The 23,297-nt window shown below is 44.1% G+C and overlaps 1 protein-coding gene across 1 annotated transcript in view; it reads left to right on the forward strand.

Moving 5' to 3' along the window:
• The window catches only part of LOC131447672 (CMP-N-acetylneuraminate-beta-galactosamide-alpha-2,3-sialyltransferase 1-like), a 32,664-nt gene extending 11,148 nt beyond the window's left edge, over positions 1 to 21,516 (forward strand). Inside the window, exons 2-7 of the mRNA XM_058619617.1 lie at positions 801 to 1,330; positions 1,950 to 2,143; positions 16,162 to 16,317; positions 18,789 to 18,828; positions 19,156 to 19,275; positions 19,513 to 21,516. Coding sequence (XP_058475600.1) covers positions 1,073 to 1,330; positions 1,950 to 2,143; positions 16,162 to 16,317; positions 18,789 to 18,828; positions 19,156 to 19,275; positions 19,513 to 19,680 — 936 coding nt within the window. The 5' untranslated portion in view covers positions 801 to 1,072 and the 3' untranslated portion in view covers positions 19,681 to 21,516. The remainder of the gene's footprint in view (positions 1 to 800; positions 1,331 to 1,949; positions 2,144 to 16,161; positions 16,318 to 18,788; positions 18,829 to 19,155; positions 19,276 to 19,512) is intronic.
• The last annotated feature ends 1,781 nt before the right edge of the window (positions 21,517 to 23,297 follow it).

Consider the following 23,297-nt stretch of genomic DNA (forward strand, 5'->3'; position numbering starts at 1 on the left):
TGGAAGCGTTCTCATCTATATCTGCAAGTGAGGATAAGGCAGAACCCGGGAAGAGAGCCAGAGACACAGAAATAAGTGTCTGTGTCTGGCAGGTCCCAAACTCTTCCTCCTCCTCTGCTAGATAAATGAACACATGTGCCAGAGCATCATCACCCCGTTGAGGACTGTATTCACAGTCATGGTGCTTTTAAGGCGCTTTCAGGGTCATGAGGCTCATCTAAATGAGCGTAATCTTACATGTGTGAGGAGAAGTTGGGGCCTCCCTGACCCGGAGGATGGAGTTTAGCAGTATAAGTCTCTGACTCTGCTTCCTCCTCCTCCTCCTGGTTCTCTCTGCTCCTCACTGCAGCAAATACTGGATGATACTGTGGGGGATGTGGACGAGAACATAAAGGCTGTTTTTGTTTTTTTAACATTAGCTCAGCTGCTCCACAGTCGTTTGTGCCCTCATGATTCTGGGTCAGTGACAGCGAACACTGTGTCACTAAGTAGCTCTGGTTTTAGCTCAGTTACGTTAAGTGATTTGTGTATTTGGAGTTTGCACTCAGCAACAACAGTGGGATCGGGGAGGCTGATTGATGTTGTTGCCTGTTGACATAATCAATGGGGGACTTTTTCAGGTTTGCCAAAGTCTCTTTAAGAGTTTAAGAGCTGAGAGAGCGATGCAAGAAAAATAGAGAGAGAGCGAGAAAAGGAAACATTCCCACACAGTCACACAAATATTGCAGGATGATATTACAGAATCTATTACTACAGTGGAAAACACAGTGTCATAAAATGTCCTTTTGTTTGCTTTTCAGGTTTCAGGTGGATCATTAAAGAATGCACGACACACCAGTCACTGTCGGTGAAAGTCTCTGGATCTGATTAACCAGGAGCCAGGCGGTGGATTTACCTTTCCTCGCTTGATACGGAAGTATCCGCATGGATAAGGATATTCATTAAGTACGACAGACTTTCAGAAAAGAAAAGACTGGGTCTGCTCATTCAACTGCACTGAGCCACTTGCTTTTTCCCTCGCTCCTTCAAAGACGTCACACTTATTGTGATAAGTGATTCTGAGCGGAGCAACATGTCTCGATTGATCAGCCTGAGAGTAAAAATCTATGCTGTGCTGTTTTGTATTACATTTTCAATGTTCCTGTTCACGTACTCGTACACTTACCGAGACCCGTTCAGTCACTTCACCAAGAACCGATGCGCCTGTCTGACCTGCATGGCGGAGCTGGAGGACGACCCGTGGTTTGCCGAGCGCTTCAATCAGTCCATCCACCCACTGATGACACGAGAGAGCAGCGTCCTCTCTGAGGAAACCTTTAAATGGTGGCAGGTGAGTTTCTCGATGGAATGATGTGATGCCATTCTGTTCCTGTTAAAGACGGCGTGGGAGATCATTTGGACTTTTTTTGCAGATTTTAACCATAAAAGGGCCACAAAAATATCCAGTGAGTTAAGTGCTTTTGCCCATTTTTCCAGAATAACTTCCTATATCTGCTCGTTATTTACAATTTACTGCATGTTAAAATAGTGTATTAACAATTTAAAATGAAGAAAAACACTGTAGTTGTACATTAACACCAGATTCTGCGTGTTAAATTTGAAATTTGAACAATATACAACATTGTTATAGTAACATTTGTTTCAGTGTCCAAAAACAGGCCGAAAAATGGAAACTATGTGCAGGCGTTTTTCCCAACTCTCTCCTCTCTGATGACAAAGACGCTGATTCGCCTTCTTCCTGCAACAGCGCGAGTGATGTTGACGTAATAACCACATGTTTTGCTTTTACGTGCAACTTCTCTGCTTTCACAAACTGCAGGAATTTTTTTTTCACAAAATGTGCTTGCCCTCTCAAGCTCCGCTGCCCCCGTGTTTGGATCACCTCTGATTAAAGTGGCTCCGGAGCCGCCACAGCTGCCTCTGAGACCTGTCTCTGTTTGTGTCACCAGGGGTTGCAGCGACCACAGCCCCTGGCCAGCTACACTAACCTGATCGAGAGACTGTTCCAGCTCATTCCGAACAAGGTCGTCTACATGGACGCCGGCTCTGATCGCTGCAGGACCTGCTCTGTGGTGGGGAACTCTGGGAACCTGAATGGCTCCGGCTATGGAGAACTGATCGATGCCGCTCATTTCGTTATACGGTGAGTGAGCAACAATAACATTGACAGTAGAGCTGCGCCATTCTGAAAAAAAATAGTTTTTTGCTTAGAATTTTTCACAAATGTAAATGTTTATTGTACTCAAGAACAAAGCATTCCGTTAATGGCCCTGCATAATGGGCTTATTGCTATTACTGTTGTTGTGTCGGACTATGGCCTTAGCCGGCTAAGACCTTAGCTCGATTAAACTGTGCTTGTAAACGTAGTGACCGATCACTACATATTTTCCTCTGGCTACTGTAATTCAGCTAGACGAGACGAAATAACAAAATAACACTAGACGAGAGCTTTTTATTTTGATTTATTTTAATACATTTTGGTTATTTCTGCTGCATCCCAGTCTACATTCACTAGAACATTTGATAAAAATTGACTGTTAGTCGTATTCAAATGTTTATCTCGTGCCCTGAGGCAGTAGAGTATCTGTGGCACATTACATTACATGTCATTTAGCAGACGCTTTTATCCAAAGCTGTAGTGAACTATGGCTGAGCAGAACAAGGGACTCAAAGGCAGGACTCAGAACACGAATCAGTCAGTAACAGAGTTTAATACCAGGCAGAGGTTCAGTACACGGGAGGTCAAAGAGATCAGGCAGCGGTACAAAAACGTCAGGCAAAAAGGCAAGGTCGAAAAAGGCAGGCAAGGTTCAAAAACACGAGAAGACAAGACTATGGCTGTGAAAAAGAGTGCTGGGACGTGAGCTACGTATAAACTACAACGAACTGGCAACGAGACAAGACACAGAGGGGAATATAAGCAGTGCTTGATTAGGGAGTGATAGGATGCAGGTGTGGTAGACACAATCAGGGATCAGGTGCACGCAGACAAGGAAGGGGGCGGGGTAGACAGGAACCTGAAACAGAGACAAGGGGGAGTGATTTCAAAATAAAACAGGAAGACAAGACATGGAACATGAAGGGAGAAACAAAACAAGATACTTAACGTAAGTGACAGATCATGACAAAAGCGACTTACAATAAGTGCATTTAAACATTTGGGTACAAATAAGAGCTAGAAGTAAGAAAGAGCTTCAAGTAAGCCAAACTATGAAGTGCTAGTCATAAGTGCGATGTAGAAGTTTTTTTGTTTTTTTTGTTTGTTTTTCTGTTGTCGGAGTCGTCTGAAGAAATGTGTTTTTAGTCGGCGGCGGAAGATGTGGAGGCTTTCCGCTGTCCGGATGTTGATGGGGAGCTCGTTGCACCATTTGGGAGCTAGGACAGTGAACAGTCTTGTGTTCTGCGAATGCCTCTGCAATCCTCTCAGTGAGGGGGCAGCGAGCCGGTTTGCTGAAGCAGAGCGGAGTGGGTGGGCTGGGGTGTAGGTTTTGATCATGTCCTGGATGTAGGCTGGACCGGATCCGTTTGTAGCATGGAACGCAAGCTCTAGAGTCTTGAAGCGGATGCGAGCAGCTACAGGAAGCCAGTGAAGGGAACGGAGGAGCTGTGTAGTATGGGAGAATTTTGGTAGGTTGACGACCAGTCGAGCTGCTGCACCATTGCACCATTGAATGACTCGTAAAAGATGGAAAACATGGGGATTTTCTCCGAGAGGTTTGGGTTGTGCACATTCTGCTGTCTTCATTATAAAAAATTATAAAAAATTATAAAAAATCAAGCTAATTGTGACATTAGACGGTCTCTTTTCAGATTTAGGATAAATGTTCTAAATTGCAGCCGAAGTCCAGCCACTGTGAGCTTAGACTTAAAACCAGTGCCTTTCACATACCCACAATGCAATTCACCCAGATCCTCTAAAGCCTCCTTTATAGACCATTATGAATATTGAGCAGCAGTGGCTTATCAGCTAAAGCCCCTTGTTTGCTCAGCAGATTGCTGTTGTAAAATAGATTTGATTTTCGCCAGACAGTCACAATAAGTACTTTGGCTTTGGAATAATGGAATTCTGTGAGTGTTTGTTATTTGTTCCTCGGTACTAAGTCGTCGTAGCACTGAGAATTAGATTTAAATGAAGAGCACTTAACAAAAACATCGTCACAAATCAACTTTGCTGACTCAGTATTAAATTGTCATTTAAGCTTGAATCTACAACCTGGACCTCATTACTACACTGAGCCATCGACCTGGCAGTTAGAGAGATCAAAATATCAAGATAATCAAGAAAATAATCAACAGATAAATCAATTATGATTATTTGTGCCAAGTCCGACTAAGACTATGAATCGCATTGTCCAGACTAGCTTGAGTTTAGTCAGACTAATGTGTTTACGTGACATTAAGAGAACCAATTTATTGTCTTTGTCTGACTAAAAATTGGAATTTTAACAATGAGTGAATATGGTAGGTAAACTGTTATGACATTGGCAAGCCAAGTCTAGTTGCATTCAATGTCAATTAGGGCCACAACAAATAATTGATTACAAAATTAACCATCAACTATCTTGATAATCAGTTAATCAAATGGTTTGTTGACAAGACATTTTTTGCACAGAAACAAATATTACATGTATCAAGAAAATAATCAACAGATAAATCAATTATGATTATTTGTGCCAAGTCCGACTAAGCATATCCATGTAGCAGTAATCGGACTATGAATCTCATTGTCCAGACTAGCTTGAGTTCAGTCGGACTAATGTGTTTACGTGACATTAAGAAAGCCAATTTATTGTCATTGTCTGACTTTTAACAGTGAGTGAATATAGTGCACGAACAACATGACATTGGCACTGAAACAAGAAACCCAAGTCTAGTTGCATCCAATGTCAATCAGGGCCACAACAATGAATTGTCCTGCATTCACCAATCAATATTTGTTGATGCAGCGCCGCCTCAGACGAGGAGGGGAAATACGTTATTCAAAAGGTTTGGTTCGTTTCACTAAAGTGCGAAAGCTTCTGCAGTGTATGCTGATGAGCTGAGCATTTAAATCAGGTGTGCTGATGGGAGCTGGGAACTAACTTCACTAAAACATGCAGGGCACTGGCTCCCCAGGACCAGGATTACTGCATGCTTTTTGGTTCATTTGGTGCTCCTTTGCTACAAAAATGTGATTTTGAATGACGACACATTTTTCGATATTATGGTGACATAAAGTTGGACAGCCGGGCCCGTATTTGAGGGCAACACTGTGTTCAGAACACGTTTCTCAAAGAGCAGAGTCGCTCATATGTCTTTTGAATGCAGAATATTATGTGATTGTTACATTATCTCAGTGCCGCACAGCGTATTTTATTTGAATAGAAGTGTACTGTCGGTTATGTGTGGCTGTCTCATCGCTCATATTTATTCTTGTGAATTGAGGATCAGCTGCGCTTATATCCTGCATGATGATGTAAGCCCTTCTTTAGATGGATCTCCTAAAGCCAGCAGATGTAATGGGTCGACACGTAGTCACATTAGTAACTCAGAAAATCCCCATTTAAAATTGTGGGTTTTTCACACAAACCTCCACCACACAAGCTTTTGGAGCTTTAGCCGTCTGTTGGAATTACGATTCAGAGAATTAACTGTTTCCTGCTGTGATTACGACAGGTACGAACCGGTTTGAGTGGACGCTGGCATGTATGGTGCCGCTGCTCACCGGTAGTTTTTCAAGTGTTTTTCAAGTGTTTTTTCAAGTGTTTTTATCGCTGCTTTGGCCTATGGTTCTTTGTGACAAAACTGACTCTGCTTCCACTCATTCGCGAGAGCTAAAACTGCTTCTCTCGCACAGTTAAATGCCGTCACTCCGTCACTTCTGTCCAAAAGTGCACGGGTTAACGCCGGCTGCTAATTCAAGCTAGCTGTCACGCCACCGGCTTTATGAGTTTTTCCAGTTCCTTCCTCGTCATGTGGCCCAACAACTCTCTCACCCGGTTTGGTCTCATTTGGATACTGCTGTCGCTCTGCCATCATCCTGTGGCAGGACTACTTCATTACTCTGTCGCAGACCTCCTTCGGATCCGCTGGAATGCACCGGAGCCTCCACCACCGGAGCTGCACCATCACCTGGACATCACTCGCCCACCCCGCCGGCGTTAATCCACCATGGGTCCCGCAGACATCTCCAGCACAATGGCTTCAGTACAGTCAACTCTACTTGGTCCACTTCTCGTCGCTGTCCCAGAAACTCCGGCCGTACCGTCAACCACCACGCATTAGCCGGCCTGGCTAGGTCGGCTAATGCTACTACTGTCAAACACGACACCTCCGCTGTCAACTTCGGTCTGCTCAACATCCGCTCACCCACGAGCAAAGGACACCTCATCCAAGATCTCCTCACTGACCGAAAGCTTGACTTTCTCTTTTTAACAGAAACTTGGCAACAGCCTAATCACTTCTCCGCACTCAACGACTCCACTCCTCCCGGTTTTGTTTACATCTGCCGTCCCCGAGGCAACGGCCGTGGAGGAGGTCTCGCGGTAATTCACAGCGAGAAGTGGAAAGTCCTGCCCGTCTCTGTCCCTGCATGTAGCACATTTGAATACCTTGTTTTTAAGCTTCCTGGACCCTCACCAACCATCATCGCCACAGTTTACCGTCCCCCCAAGCCACACAGTGATTTTATCAGTGAATTTTCCACTCTACTCACTTATATATCTACTCTCTCTCCTAATTTCATTCTGCTGGGGGATTTCAATATACACATGGACAATACCAACCTGCCTCTCACTAGAGACTTTGCATCATGTCTGGACAGTTTTGGAATACAACACCTCATAGATTTCCCCACCCACATTAAAGGACACACACTGGACTTAGTCTGCTGCTCTGGTCTCACCCCCTCCAAGCCCACTGCCAATGCTTTCCCTGTAACGGACCACTTCCTCCTCACTTTTAACGCCACACTCCGCCTTTCCACTCTCAAATCCCCCCGTCTCATTTCATTTCGTAATATTAAGGACATTAACATCAACACTCTCTGCTCCATTATCGACAGTTTCCAGATCCCGGACTCCCTCTCCAACCCAGATGAACTGGTCGCTCTTTATAACACCTGCCTCACCAACAAGCTCACCTCTCTCGCCCCCCTGAAAACCCGGTCTGTGTCCTTTTCTGCATCTGCCCCCTGGTTTACCCCCGAGCTTAGATCCATGAAATCCAAAAACCGACAACTGGAGCGACTTCACAAAAGAACTGGTCTCACCATCCACAAGGACATGTACACTACCCATATCACACTATATAAGGACCTAATCTCACAAACCAAAACCAGTTATTACTCCGGCCTCATCCTCTCCAACGAAGGAAACTCAAAAACCCCCTTCTCTGTCATGAACAAAATCCTCCAGCCACCCAACTCTCTACCCCTCCACCTGTATTCCACAGAAACCTGCAACTCCATAATGGACTATTTTAACCAGAAAATTCATAACATCCATCAGCACCTACATCACAATTCGCCACCTATCTCCCCATCTGAACCCTCTCCTCCTTGTCATCTCCTCTCCAGTTTTCTTCTTCCCACTACCCACGAAATCTCCGACCTCATACACAAATCAAAGCCCACCACATGTCAGCTCGATCCCCTCCCCACAACCCTAGTCAAATCCTGCTCCTCCTCCCTGCTCCCCCTCATATCTGCTATTATCCACTCCTCCACTCCTGAATGGTCCCTTCACTTTTCAAAACTGCCGCTGTCACCCCCATATTAAAGAAACCCGGTTCTGACCCCAACATTTACGATAACCTCTGCCCCATTTCTAACCTACCTTTCATTTCTAAAATCGATCTGAGTGCTGCCTTTGACACCATCTCACACCCCATCCTCCTCAGTAGACTCTCCTCCATTGGCCTCTCCCACACTCCCCTCAGCTGGTTCCACTCTTATCTCACAGGCCGCACTCAGTTTGTACAGCTCAAATCTTTCACTTCAAAACCTTACCCAGTCACTACAGGTTTGCCCCAGGGATCTGTCCTGGGGCCCCTTCTCTTCATCGTCTATCTCCTCCCCCTTGGCCACATCCTCCGTAAATTCAATATCCAGTTCCACTGCTTCGCGGATGACACCCAGCTCTACTTTTCTTGCAAACCAAATTCCACACTACCACCCCCATCCCTCACCTCTTGTCTCTCTGAGCTAAAAACCTGGTTCACCTCAAACTTCCTTAAATTAAACTGCAATAAAACTGAACTCCTCCTCCTTGGCACTAAATCCACCCTATCTAAAGTTAACAGCTTCTACCTCACCATTGACAGCTCTTCAGTTTCCCCCTCCCCACAGGTAAAGAGTCTGGGTGTCATCCTCGACAGCACACTCTTTTTTCACTCACACATCAACATCACTACCCGCACCGCTTATTTTCATCTCTGCAACATCAACAGACTCCGCCCCTCCCTCACCCCCCACTCCACAGCCGTCCTTGTTCACAGTCTCGTCACCTCCCATCTTGATTACTGCAATTCTCTCCTCTATGGCCTCCCCCAAAAGTCTCTCCATAAACTGCAACTGGTCCAAAACTCAGCCGCCCGTATCATCACAAAGACCCCCTCACACCACCACATCACCCCCGTCCTCCAGCACCTCCACTGGCTCCCTGTCAAACACCGCATCAACTACAAACTCCTCCTGTACACATACATGGCCATCCACAACCTTGCCCCTCCCTACCTGTCTGATCTCCTGCACGTCATCACCCCCACTCGTTCCCTCAGATCCTCCTCCTCCATCCACCTCTCTGTGCCCCCTGCCCGCCTCAGCACTATGGGGGGCAGAGCCTTCAGCCACTCTGCTCCTCAGCTCTGGAACTCACTACCACCTGACCTCCGTAATTGTGACTCTCTCCACCTATTCAAATCAAGACTGAAAACTCACCTGTTCCGCCTACTAACCCCCCCTGCTTTTACCACCACTTCCCCAAATTTATTGTGTTGATTTTATGTGCTCTTTTTTTTTTTTTTGGTTTTTACGTAATTGCGTGACTTTTTAATTCAGCTTGTTTTGTAAAGTGTCCTTGAGTGACCTGAAAGGCGCTTTTAAATTAAATGTATTATTATTATTATTACCATAATAATGTGTTCCTGAGGCCCGTGAGTAACTGCAATGCACCTTTTAAAGAGCTTCTTCCACACCGCGCACCTCTCACTCTGAAGTTTGTAATCACTGCCCTAAAACATGAATTTACTTAAGCTGTTTTTGGTTGTACATCTTTTAAATGTGTCATAATTGCTGCAATTTATTTTTGATTAAGATTTCATTCACCCTCACTTTTTTCCATTCTGCAATCAAACCTCTCCCCCCAGAACCCATTTGTTATTGTGACACAAAGTACAATGGAGTACAAGCGCTTGTGAAAAATGTTGAAAAAAAATTCAAAATTGAAAGAAAGAATTCTGACTTTAATCTCATAATATACGCTGTTATTTTTCTTTCTTTCTTTTTTTTTTACATGTGGCACTAATACTCTTCCATACAAACAAATATTGGCCTAAAACCGCGATTTAACGTCCAAAATAAACACAAGCGACATAATTCTTTTTAAAATAACAATTGTTTGAATTTTTGTCTCAATTTCCAAAAACAGGCCAAAAAAATGGATAGTTTTCCCAATTCTCTCCTCTCTGGCAACAAAGACGCTGATTCTCCGGCTGAAGTGAAATTACCGTAATAACCACAACAAGTTGGCTTTGGCATTCAACTATTCAATCACTGATGTGAAATCTTATAAATCATTCAAATGTCTGCCTTTGTGGATGTTTTTTGTTTTGTTTTTTGAAGTGAAATCATTCGCTCAGTCCATCTGATGTGGTGCGGCTTCCTGGTGGTGTTCACATGCTGAGATCTGAAGAAACACGTCCAGCAGCTGCATCTGAAAACTCAGATGTTTGTGCTGAAATGATTTAAATCTGGAAAACATGGGGATGGGAGGGAGGAGGAGGAGAAATCAACGCGACTTAGCTTTTAAGAGTTACTTAAGTTGAGTGAACTTGATTGATGCTTAAAGTCCCTTATAGTTATGTTGTAAATCACTCGTCACGCTTTCTCCAGGGCGTAGGCGGCAGACTCGTACATAAGCTCCAGGATTTGAACGTGTGAAACTATTGATCGCGATTGTTCTGCAGTAATGTGTTATTTGCTCATTCATTTTCATCGTCTGTTTTTAACCTCAGAAATTTCTCCTTAAGGTAAATTAAAAAAAAGAAAAAGCAAAGCATTGTGTTGTGAGAAATGGGCTTTTTTCAAAAGCTCAATACATCTGCTGCACTCAGTCTCAGGTCCATCTGCTGCACATTTCCATTGCTAAGAGGAACGTCAGAGCAGAGGCTGAATATTGATTAGGACCGATCTGAAATATTCGCGTCCTTCTAGCACTTGACACCACACGCCCCCACAAGATTAAGTGAACCAACAGCTCACTGAATCCGCTTTATAACTTAACTTCCCCAGAGCCCTCGCAGACCTGCATTATTGTAAAAGTGAACTCCTTCAGCTGCCATACCGTCATCCATGTATACAATGTTTGTTTTTCTTTCAAGAAATTGTGTTAATTTTGTGCATTTAGATATTAAACGGTATGTAGCTTGACCACTTTATGTAAATTAAAATACTGCAGTGTCTAATATTGTTTATTGTTCAACCCTTAGTGCTCACGCGACATGGATCTGTGCCACAGGTGCACCTATGGTAAATTGTCGTGGGAATAATACACAATTCCTGATATGGACGTCCTGGGTGTGTGTGTGTGTGTGTGTTTATAGGTCACATATTCAGGCTTTTGTCATGTTCTAATGTGTTGTTGAGTCGAAGTTACATTTCACAAATTCAGTCTGATTTTTCAACATTTTTAGTACTTTTTGCTCAGGTGTCTTTATATAGTTTGTGAAAAAAAGGATATAAGACACTCTATATCGCACATTCTTATAGCCTCTGTATAAACTGTATGTTTTAACATGGTAATGGAAAAAAAAGTAGTCACCATGCTCTGTGTTCCACTATGGTCCCAGCTCACCTCGCCTCACCACGGCACAGTTTAGTTTGGTTTTCCACTACAAAAACAGTACCTAATCAACATGGGCGGAGTCATCACTACACGGCTGCATTAAACTGCTGTCACTTTGTTTCACACACACACACACAAACGAGTGACGAGTGACTTGTAAAGCAATTGTTTTCAGTGTAACTGAATCATTAGAATCAGTACTTCCTCCATGATCATGATGAGCAGTGCTGTCACTAAATACACCAGACTCCTCTGTTAAATATTGAGATTTTAGACATTTCCCTGGTAATTGTTGGAGATTAACCCACATTTTTAGGATTGTCTTGTTTTTAGGACAATCTACATGTCCTCTACAGTTCGGCATTGTTCAGCTTTCATTCTCGTGTCAGACGTCTCTTCCTGTGACGTCACTCTGACCAATCAGTGGCCGGCAGTCTGGTGACGTCACGCATAGTCCCGCCTCAGCTCGCTGGGAACCTCGTCAGAGCAGGTACTAAAAAAAGTACCTGGTACCAGAGTCTATGCTAGTGGAAACACACCATAATAGTTAAGTTAAGAAGAACATTACATAAATCAATCAAGTCAATCGAACTTTATTTGTAAAGCACCTTTCGTACATGTTAGTGCTTTACACCCATTAAAGGGAGGAACCCGCTACTGTAGTCCTGTCAGACGCCATTGTCTCTCTGCTGAGATACTGCTCCATTAAACCTCCCTCTCTCTCTCACACACACACACACACACACACACGCATACACACGCATCGCAGTTTAAGTTCAGTCGTAGCCATGAATCTGGTTTTGGGTTTCCATGAGTGCGCTCGTCTGTAGTGGCTACAAAAAAAAACTTCCAGGCTTCACTTCCCTGGAAAGTTGACAGAGGAAAACAGATCTCATTACTTGTTAATGGCGAGTAAAACAGCTTGTGAGGTGGACCGAGTAGCTGTGGTATAGTGTAATGTTTTCTGTTAAGTACTTGCCCCTGCTAACAGAACGCAGAACGACTGATGATCCCAGTCGTCATAATAATCAGTCCTGTGTCCATAATAACCACAGACACATCTGCTGTGACTGCTTTATTACTGGTGGCACAACAATTTGGACTGACGGGCCTGGCCATCGTCATTCCAGAGCATCCGTTAGCTGCAACATCACGTCTCCACTTCCCTTTTGTTCTCATAAAGGCTCATTTGTGTCACCTTTACTTACAAAAAGAGATCATTGTCGGACGATGTTGCCATCGTCTCTGCACGAGCAGTTGCGGTGTTCGCTCCCGGCATCGGTCCAAAGTCCTGGATCAGATATTAGAACTGTACTAATGTTCGAACTATGTCTTCTTCACGCGAGTGGATTATTTGTTCTACAGTTTAAAGCATTATATTTTCTAAATGACTGGTTATGGCTCGGTAGCAAATATGTGTTATTAACAGGTTAGTAGTTGTTAGAAGATAAGAAAACAACTGTATTGGACTGAGGAAAAAGTCATATTTCCGTTGACGTGGTTGTGAAGCACGAGAGAGTCTCTGGCAGTGTTGTTTTTGGCAGCCATTTTAGATTTAGATTCAAGATTCAAGATTCTTTATTGTCATTATGCAAGCATAACAAAATTTCCTCCCGAGACTCTCAGCAACATTGAAATACAAATGAACAAAACAGAAAACAAGAAAGGTTATTGCAGGTGAAGTGTGCAAATTGTAAGTGAACAGTGCAGGGAAATGTATGTACAGGGGGAAAAAGGGGCAGTTGTATGATAAATATAAATATAAATATAAAGTGCAGCTTAGTGCAAGACCTGTGTCGTCCACTACAGAGTGGGGAGGGGGGGGAGGGGATTATTGATTTCACAGCTCTGGGGAAGAAGCTGTCCCTGAGTCTTTTGGTGGAGGATCTGATGATCCTGTACCGTTTTCCTGATGGGGTCTGTTGCTATCCGTCTGGCCCTCCTCTGGAGTTGTGCGGTGTAAACAGAATCCAGATCAGGTAGACGGCGGCCCACAATCCCCTGTGCAGTTCTCACCACCCGGGTTAAGTCCTTCCTGTTTTGTGACGTGCAGCTGCCGTACCACACCGTCACACTGAGACACAGGATGCTCTCTATCGTGGCTCTGTAAAAGTTTGTGAGCAGCTGAGGAGAGAGTCCAGTCCGCTTCAGCTTCCTCAGGAAGAAGAGCCTTTGTTGGGCCTTCTTCACCAGGTGCTGGTGTTCACACTCCATGAGAGGTCAGAGGAAATGTGGATTCCCAGGAACTTGGTGTTGTCTACACGCTCCACTCCCTCTCCTTGTATGCAGAGTGGAGCGTGTTCAGTCTTCCTGGACCTCCTGTAGTCTACTATGACCTCCTTTGTTTTGGTGGTGTTCAGGATGAGGTTGTTCCTGAAGCACCATTGTGTGATGTGCTGGACCTCTTCTCTGTAGTGGGTCTCATCATTGTTGGATATGAGACCCACCACGGTGGTGTCGTCGGCAAACTTTACAACCATGTTTGTGGGATGGATGGCAGAGCATTCCTGTGTGAAGAGAGTGAAGAGGGCTGGGCTGAGCACACAACCCTGTGGCGTTCCGGTGTTGAGGATCAGCGGTGCAGAGGTGGACCCCCGTATCCTAACCACCTGGGGTCTGTTGGTGAGGAAGTCGCTGATCCAGGAGCAGAGCGATGGTGCCAAACCCAGATTGTGCAGTTTCAGCGCCAACACGTCTGGGAGAACAGTGTTAAACGCTGACCTAAAGTCCACAAACAGCATCCTGACGTAGGTGTTTGGATGCTGCAGGTGAGTCAGGGTCGTGTGAAGTGCTAATGAGACAGCATCCTCCGTAGAGCGGTTCTCCCTGTAGGCGAACTGCAGACTGTCCAGGCCCGCAGGGATGGCGTCTTTGATGTACTTCAGGAGGATCCGCTCGAAGCACTTCATTATGACTGGGGTCAGGGCGACAGTGGATTTTTTGGGCACAGGCACAATGATGGAGGACTTCAGGCAGACAGGGACTGAGGAGAGCTGCAGCGACATGTTGAAAATGTCCAGAAAAACTGCTGCTAGCTGATCCGCACATGACTTCAGTGTCCGACCTGACACCTTATCTGGGCCTGCCGCCTTGTTGGTGTTGATCCTCCTCAGGGTGGACGTCACCTGGTGCAGCTGCAGGGTGAGAGGCTGGTGCTGCACCTCTGGCTGAGAAAGATGTACAGTCCTTCTGCTCGGAGAGTCGAAGCGTGCGAAGAAGCTGTTTAAAGTGTCAGGCAGAGTGGGGTCGTGGCTGGCCTGCTGCTCACTACGCTTGTAGTCAGTGAGCCATTTAGTAGCCATTTAGTCTTAGTCTTAGTCTTTTGGACTAAAATACGTTTTCAGTCAATTTTTAGTCATTTCATGTGATAGTTTCAGTCGACGAAAACTCAAAAAGGTTTTGAGTTCTTTTTGAGGGGTTGTCAGTGGACCCGGGGGACGCGGCCCCTCTGCCCCCGGCGTGACTGTCGATTGGAGTGGACTGTCCTCATTGTGCCCCAACCGCGTCGCATCGCCAGGGCGGAGAGTGGCCCGCGTAAATCGGGACCAGGGGTCGCTGGCGATGCTGCCAACCAACCTAACCCGAGGTTTTAATGGACAGATTACACACACAATATGCAGAAATGTCATGCATTTCAAATGTCTCACAGACCGCCCACTAACATTAACGTCCATTCTCGTCTCGTCAACGAAAACTCACACACGTCTCGTCATGTTTTAGTCATCAAAGATCCATGTTTATCTCTGTCTCGTTATCGTCATGAAAAAAAGGGGCGTCAACGAACCTGTTTCTGAAAGAGCCAAAATTGGTGTGTTGGTGTGTTATGTGCTGGTTTATATTAAATCTGGGGGCTAAAGTTAGAGCATGTAGTCCTGGATCGAGCTCGTCTAGGCACATGGGGACCCAACTGGGGGCGAGCTGCTAATTCAGACAAATAATTTCCACAGAATGTTGCATTTATGAGCGTTACATAATGCTGTAAATGTTGATCAGTGTTTGTCAAACCTGGAAACGAAGATGTTCTCAAATGTCTTGCTTTTGTCCACAAACCAAAAATGATTCAGTTTTTAATGATTTCTTTGTTATGTGGAGCAAAGAAATGAAGAAAATATTCACATTTAAGAAGCTGAAACCATCAGAAATCTTGTTTTAATCATGAAAAAAGCTTCACACCCATGAACTCACAACCACACACTACACATCACTGATATGACCAAAGAATTGGACTTAGACTTTTACAAGTAGTTAACTTATATTGCATTGATCTGTGTCTGACACAGGAGACTTTACTGTAACTCTTCGATTTATGATTTAAGCTGCAACTTTAACTGTAACATAGTGCCAAGAAAACAAAAATATTTCCTGAGTCCCGACAGGCTCCGGCTGAAAATGTCAGCTTGTTGTATCGCTGTCGTCTCAGAGTCAGTAATGAGGAAGATGATATCGCTCAGGGTTCGAGCCCCGGTTGGAACAAGGGCCTTTCTGCATGGGGTTTGCATGTTCTCTCCGTGTGTGCGTGGGTTCTCTCCGGGTTCTCCAGCTTCCTCCCACAGTCCAAAAACATGCAATGTGGGGATTAGGTAAATTGGACACTCTAAATTGACCATAGGAGTGACTGAGAGTGAATGGTTGTTTGTATCTATCTGTGTGTGGCCCTGCAATGGACTGGCGAACTGTCCAGGGTGTACCCCGCCTATCGCCCAATGTAGCTGAGATTGGCACAGCACCCCCCGCGACCCTCTGGCAGAGGATAAAGCGGTAGATGATGATATCGCTCAGACCAGAAACACCCAAACAGGTATTGCTCGTCACATGTGGGAGTCGGCTTCACGATCCAACTGCCACTGTCAGACAGTGTCCCCTCCAATTACTGCTGCACACTGACTGAGTATTGTTGGACATACTAATAGGAACCTGTCGCCCAGCTGGGCATTAAATGACCACTCGAGTTTCCCTCAATGGCTGTTGTGGAATCAGACGTGTGATCAGTGATGGTGACATTACCTCTTCCCCTCTGTGGATTATGGATATTAATATAACAATTGGCAGAATTCTCTCATCTTTTCCGAAAACATAAAGTGGATGAAAAATGTCCAACCATATATGTATACGCTTGCAGAATAAACCAGGGTCCCACCAAGGGCTTTGAGAAGGATGTGGGCACCAGAACAACTCATCGCGTCTTGTATCCAGAGAGTGCCATCAATGTGGACAGTGACACCTGGCTGGTGCTGATCCCTTTCAAGAACCAGGATCTGCAGTGGATCGTTCACAAGTAAGTGTTCCCGTCCATCCATCCATCCATCCATCCAGTGGCGTGCACAAAGGAAAAGAAAAAAATGATATACTACTTACTACTTATATACTTTTCTTTTTTTGAGTACCAGATTGCTGCAACAAACCAATTAGCTCCCTGTTCCTATTTGGTTGCCATAACAGCATAATCACTCAGTTTTAATCTCCAGTTGCCTCATTTTCATTTTCAATGATCCATAAACATTAGCTTAATTACCGGACATCCAGAAAAGAAACCTGTGCCAATTTATACTGCTGCCAATAACTTGCCACGTCCCATGTTAGATGGACGGAGGACAAGTAAATCCTAACAAATGTTTCCTGTAAATGTGCCGTTGTCTTCCGACTCTGCCAAAGCAATCATTCTGCATCATTAAATTCCACTTTACGTGGCAGCGCCGTCAGCATCGGCCCAGTAGCTGCTACGTCTTCACTGGGTGTTATGAATTATTCTCTTATTCTTTCTTATCTTGTTAAGTCGGATGGCGCTGAATCCGTGAAGGCACACAGGGCGGAGTGCCAAACACATAATAGAACACATGACATCATTTCTTGACATTATATGATAGGCCAATATTCTAAATGGATGTCTACTGGATAAAAATCACCTCATCCTTCCCTTCCAAGTGTGTTGGAGAGTCTCTGTCGCCTTCAAGTAGCATCAAGACTAACTTTAGTCTGTCCGTTGTGGGCTATTGTTAAAACATGGTGTTTCAAAATGTAAATATAATTGTTTTCTCTTCAATTACTGCCATGTGGAAATACTTTTAACCAAAGTTTTATACACTGAAGCTGCAGCAACTTCAGTCGTCTCTGCAGCTCCCAGGTTTTGGTTGCTTATGGCTCCTTTTCACTATGGTCCCAGCTCGCCTCGCCTCACCTCGGCATGGTGCGGTTGGTTTTCTTTCATGTGAGCGCAATCTGACGCTGTCTGTGATGCTGAAAATGCCCACTGTGACCATATGTGAAATATTACCCCCCTCCACAGGTCCGTAATTATTCTTTTTTTCTTACTTGTCCCTAATACGCCTTCGTACTTCTGTTTATAGCGGAACAGTATCGGTGAAATATGTTTCGGGAATAGTGTGTTTCGCATCTTGCAAATTTCCTCAAGCTTCCTTAACCCTTAGTGCTCACGCGGCACAGATCTGTCTTCTTTTGTGTTGTTGAGTCAAAGTCATGATTCATTTTATTTCGCATTTTTAGTCGTGATATAAAGTAACAAAAAAAGTCACAAAATTAGAGCGTTTTTTTCTTTTGTTTTGTTCATAAAAACAAATCAAGTGAACAAATTTCACAAATTCAATCCGATTTAAAAAAGATTTTAGTACTTTTTGCTCAGTTGTGTTTATATAGTTTGCACAGATTGCCTTGGTTGTGCTGAATAAAAGGATATAAGACACTCTATGTTGCACTCTATATTCTTATAGCCTCTGTATAAACTGTATGTTTTAACATCGCCATGGGAAAAAATGCATCCAAAATGCTCTGTGTTCTAAGGGTTAAAGTCCTTTGTGTTTTATAATAATGGTTTGCACTTTCAGGCCACCGTAGGAAAACAGTTTAAGGTAATCTCGGCTGTGGCTCAAGATTATAATCTAGTCTTTTGTGGTCCACCCACAGATAGGTTGTCTGTGTTTCTCCACCTCAGTGAAAATGCTCTCTGCAGCCCTGTGCGCTTTTAACACTAAGGTCTAAAATAACACAGCAGATGCATCACAGGTCATTTTCAAGTCACTTTAAATCATAGTGGAAGTGGTTGGGGCCTATTGCACTGAACAGCAGCAGCATTTCATTACACCGCTCTGTGCAAGTGAGTTTTAATTAGACACAGTGATTGCTGCAGAGGCAACAGCCTTGATAAACCTCGCCTTAATTGGAAACCTTAGTTGGGATTGTGATCTTATTCTTTCTTTTTTCTTCTGGGTCATTAGTATGCCGTCCTTTTCTCCTCACTTCCTCACCATGTTGGATTGATCAGACAGCTGTACTCTGTCTGCTCCTGTGTCTTTGGACTTCGGTCCCCAGCTCTGCCGTCGTGGATGTGGCGCCACTGACTGAAGACGAACCCCGTGTTCATCAAAACGAGAGATTAACAAAGTGTGTGCTGTGTGTTGATCGGACCAGAAAATAGACCAAATCTATGATAGCAGTCTTTAAAATGTGTTGCATGTGATGTGAATGATGGATGTGTCTGGTGTGTCTCATGCTTTTGCACCTTCTCCTCCTCTCCACCATAATCATCCCCGTCCGTCTCCCTCCATTTACTACTGTTTATCAATCATTCCCAGAGGTTGGATCATGGGAGATTTGTTTTGGGTCCACAAATAAACTTACAGAAGTAAAAAAAGAAGACAATATCAATAGTAACCATGGTTACGTCACTGAGAGCTGGTTTGGTTTGTTTCCCCTATTTTCATATAGAAAACTGTGTTTTCTTTTGTGTTACAGAATGTCTAAGATGTCTGTGAAAAAGGCTGAACAAAATAAGGTAGGTTCATTATTGTAAATGTCTTCTTCTTCTTCTTCATCAAATGACTGTGTTTCTCATTGCTTATTTTCTTTTCTATGTGGTTCTGTCACTTTCTGTCATTTCATTATTTTCATATTGTTATTGTTTTGTATTCTTTCCTCGATGCTAAACGTGGTCAGCTGTTGCCTCGTGTCACGGCTAATGTGGATACTAATAAAGTAAACTAGACAATAATTCTCATCTGTACTATGGACTAAGGGCAAACTAATAAATATTTGATTCCATGTATCCATTTCTTTTATATCACCTCTGTAGTTGTTCAAAACGTGTGAAACTCTTTTGCAGGTGTTGATTTACAATCCCACATTTTTCAAATACGTCTACTACTCTTGGCTCGAAGGTCACGGAGGATATCCTTCGACTGGATTCCTCACCTTACTGATGGCTATCCACATATGTGACGAGGTAAGGAAGGAGAAGTGGCGTAGTGGTGCAGTGGCGCGCGACCTCGATCGACGAGAGCTTTTCAAATTCCTCTCTAAAGTGAAACAGCAACACAAGCTCAATGTCCTTGACTATTTTCAGAATGTGCTTTAGAAATAATAAGACATCGAAAATGTGGTTTTTGGACCTGAAATGATGTGAAGATTGAACAAAAATAGCAGATAGATTGGCTGGTGATTTGTTTCTCGTCTCCTCCAGGTCAATCTGTTTGGTTTCGGGGCTAACCAGTACGGAAACTGGTACCACTACTGGGATAAGAAGTACATGGCTGGAACGGCCCGACACGCAATGGTCCATGATACTGAATATAATGTCACCTTGCTGCTGGCAGAGAAGCAAGCAATCCAAATGTTTAAAGGCAGATAATAGCGAGCCAGTATGTGCAGTGGGACGCGCACCAAAGGAACCGCAGCAGCCTTTGAATCATTGGTTTCCCTTCACCTCACGGTGGGAGAAACATTTCCCTGATTTCCGCAGACATTTATGACATTATGTCGAGTCTGTTCGTCTCTACATTCTTCACTGACTTCACCGACTGGAAAATCAAGATTTCCCAGACACAGGTCTTTGACAGACTGTCAAGACAAGACAAAAGCAACACTGCCACCTCTTATTATATTCAATCACATTTTTTGTACCACGCCTGAGTATAATTGCCTTCCCTTATAGGGACATTTGAGAAGAGACGGATAAATAAGTGTTACTAATGTTACAAAAAGATGGAGGTAGATTATCTACAGTAGAAACCCCATAAAGGGAGAAGCCGGAGACGGTACTGAAATTCTCAAAAAATGTAAAGTTAGCTCATTATGGAGATGGGAAACCTTGCAACTTAAATTCCATGTTTCCACCAACGTTTGGCTGAGTTTCATACATCACAGAAGTATTTGCTAAGTATTAGCATTTGCTTTTCCATTGTCAAACATTGAGAACCAGACCTACATTATATTTATATAAAGGGAGTAGCTCGCCACACTGGAGTGCTGGATGTCCTCCATTGTTGCCCTTTGTTTACTGTGTCTATTCTTCTTCTACACTATGCTGTATGTTGTGCTAGAATGGCGCACATGCTTTTTACAAAGCCGAGGGAGCTGCACAGATACACGCAATTCATGTATCCGCCCACAAGCTGAACTTAACTTATATACTATTTGGTGAAATCAAGGGCTAAAGTACTGTAGATGGCAACATTTTAAGGGTGTGTTTTTGGTAAAGGGTTGTGGTGAAGTGAGGGGGCCTTGTCCGGGGAGTAAAGCCTATGTTGACCAGAGAGGCACAGAGTCCCATTCTGAACGCACAAACCACACTTTAGACCGTACAAGGTCAGGAGGTCACTACTGACACAGAATGGAATCTATTCTCAGATTAAAACCCAGGTCCGGCAAAAAGCTTTTTCTTTTCTTATGTGGTGTCTGACGTGAGTTGTCGTATGAAATGTCCCGGCCAGGACGACTAACTTTGTTCTTGAGAAAAAGAACAAACACTTTCTGTTCTCGCTGAGTGTGTTCAGGCCTTGAGGCTGTCTTTCCATCTCTGAAACTCTGTGCTCACATTGAATGGGGATTTCTCGCAATTAATGTCTGACTCTGTCCTGTTTTCAGTGTCTTTGGTGTAGTGGGGCTGGAGTGGCTGCAGGTCCATTGTACGGGGTCAGTTGTAGTCAAGTGTGTGGATTTAAAGTGCACCATGAACTCGCGAGAACTTCAAATTGGCACCGGTGCCGTTCATCTTTGGCAGGAGCTTTTCCTGCCAACATGGCGGTGTAAACAAACCCACTAGTTTTAGCATAAAAGAGGCTTGATAGACCCATGTCACTGAATGTAGAGCTATTTAACATGTATTTTAACAATCTTATTTCACTACCTGCTGCTTTAAATATGATTTTGTTATTATTAATAAGTAGTAACACAGTTTTAGGGAACAGATCATTGGCCTGTAGACTGTGTCAGGGACTATGTAATGAAGTGGGGACGGAGAGCTATCGTGACTTAATTGATTTTTTTACCGCAGTAAATGTTTGTAAAGGTTTGAGGTGTCACACGGGCGCCATGTTCTTGTACACATGCGTTGGGTCAGGGACGTCTACTGTAACATACTCAGCCTACAAAGGGGTGCCTTATCATTTTACCAATGACGTACATTTTTAAATGTACACTGTGACATGCATTTTTGATTAAAAGTGGGTGTGAAGAGCCTTTACCATCTTGTTGTACTGTCATGTAATTATCTTTGCCATTTCTGGATTTGTGAACTTGACAGGTTTACAGAATGTCAACAATGTCATATTTGAATGATGTGCATGATATACAGTATGTGTGTATATTAGAGCCATTTTAGGTGTAGTTTCTGCCTTAAATCGAAGTTTTCATGATGTAGACAACACACACACATACACGTCTATGTCTTTGATTTCACAGTTGTGATGAAACGCAGTAATTGCTGTTTCAGATTGGTGAGAGGTTTCTGATTTGCTGCAAGTGCCTTGTTTCATAACAGGACATTTTTGCTCCATCTTTGTCTTCGTCATTGCTTGAAACCTGTCCGTCACCTTGTATGCCTCAGTTGGTTTTACAGGGGACACTACTGTCACCTAGTGGACGGGAACATGTATCTAAATAAATCACTTGACTTGTCCTAATGAGACAGTGTAATGACTTAAACCTATATTCATTGTTTAATAATAAAATCCCGTTATTTGAGCTGCGTTTTCCGTCTCTCTGAAGTGTGCCTGAGTCGCTGAGGAGTTATTTAAAAAACCCATTTAATGAAAACTCACATTTATATTCACTGTATATTTTTTTTCCTTGTCTGAGTGAAGATCTATGGCGGGCGATACGGTTGCGGTTGTATGTGGGAGAGATTGATAATGAAACCCTTGCATTATTCAGCTCTTGGGTGATCTGTGGACTCAGAAGAAAAAAAAAAGAAGAATTTTCATCTTCTCAGCCGAAATGTCTGCGAATGACAAGGCGCTGAATAAATTATAAATAAAACATTCGACAATTCAAGAGAGGACTGGTCTTGACGGGTTTGACGTGGAAGGTGGGGTGCACCCGCATTGACCTTGGTAGTTTGAGCTGGACAGAGACAGGGTTGATCACCTTGGCGATGGGAAATGGACCAACAAACCTGGGAGCGAGCTTCTTGGATTCCACCCGAAGAGGTAGGTTCTTGGTGGATAACCACACTCTTTGGCCGCTGCGATAGTGTGGGGCAGGGGTCCTTTTGCGATCCGCGGCTGCCTTGTAGGACTTGGACTGCCGAAGGAGGTTCTGGCGGGCCAGCTCCCAGGTTCTCCTGCAGCGTCTCACCAAGGCCAATGCGGAGGGCACAGAGGACTCACGGTCTGTGGAGGGGAAGAGAGATGGTTGGTAACCGTGGACAATGTGGAAGGGGGACAGACCAGTGGATGAACAGGGGAGTGAGTTGTGAGCAAACTCGACCCAAACCAGTCTTTGGGACCAGGTTTCAGGGTCCTGGGAGGCGGTGATGCGGAGGCCAGTCTCCAACTCCTGGTTTAGGCGCTCCGATTGGCCATTGGTCTGAGGATGGAAGCATGAGGAGAGGCTGACTGGCCCCAAGAAGACTGCAGAACTCCTTCCAAAAGTGTGAGACGAACTGGGGACCTCGGTCTGAAACAATGTCTACAGGGAAACCATGTATCCTAAAAATGTTATTCAACATGACCTCCGCCGCTTCCTTGGCGGAGGGAAGCTTTTGCAGGGGAACAAAGTGAACCATTTTAGAGAATCTGTCCACCACCGTCAAAACCACAGTGTTACCGTACGAAGGTGGGAGTCCTGTGACAAAGTCCATGGAGATGTGGGAGTTTTTGTTAGTAGCACAAACAGCGCAGGCATTGACATAATTGGTAACATCGGAGACCATTTTAGGCCACCTAAAACATTGTTGTACAACAAACAAGGTCTTTTTTATTTATTTTTTTAAACCTGTCCTGTCCAGTACCCAGGACATGTAATATG

Source organism: Solea solea, chromosome 20, assembly GCF_958295425.1.
Source record: "Solea solea chromosome 20, fSolSol10.1, whole genome shotgun sequence".
In the NCBI taxonomy this organism is placed as follows: domain Eukaryota; kingdom Metazoa; phylum Chordata; class Actinopteri; order Pleuronectiformes; family Soleidae; genus Solea; species Solea solea.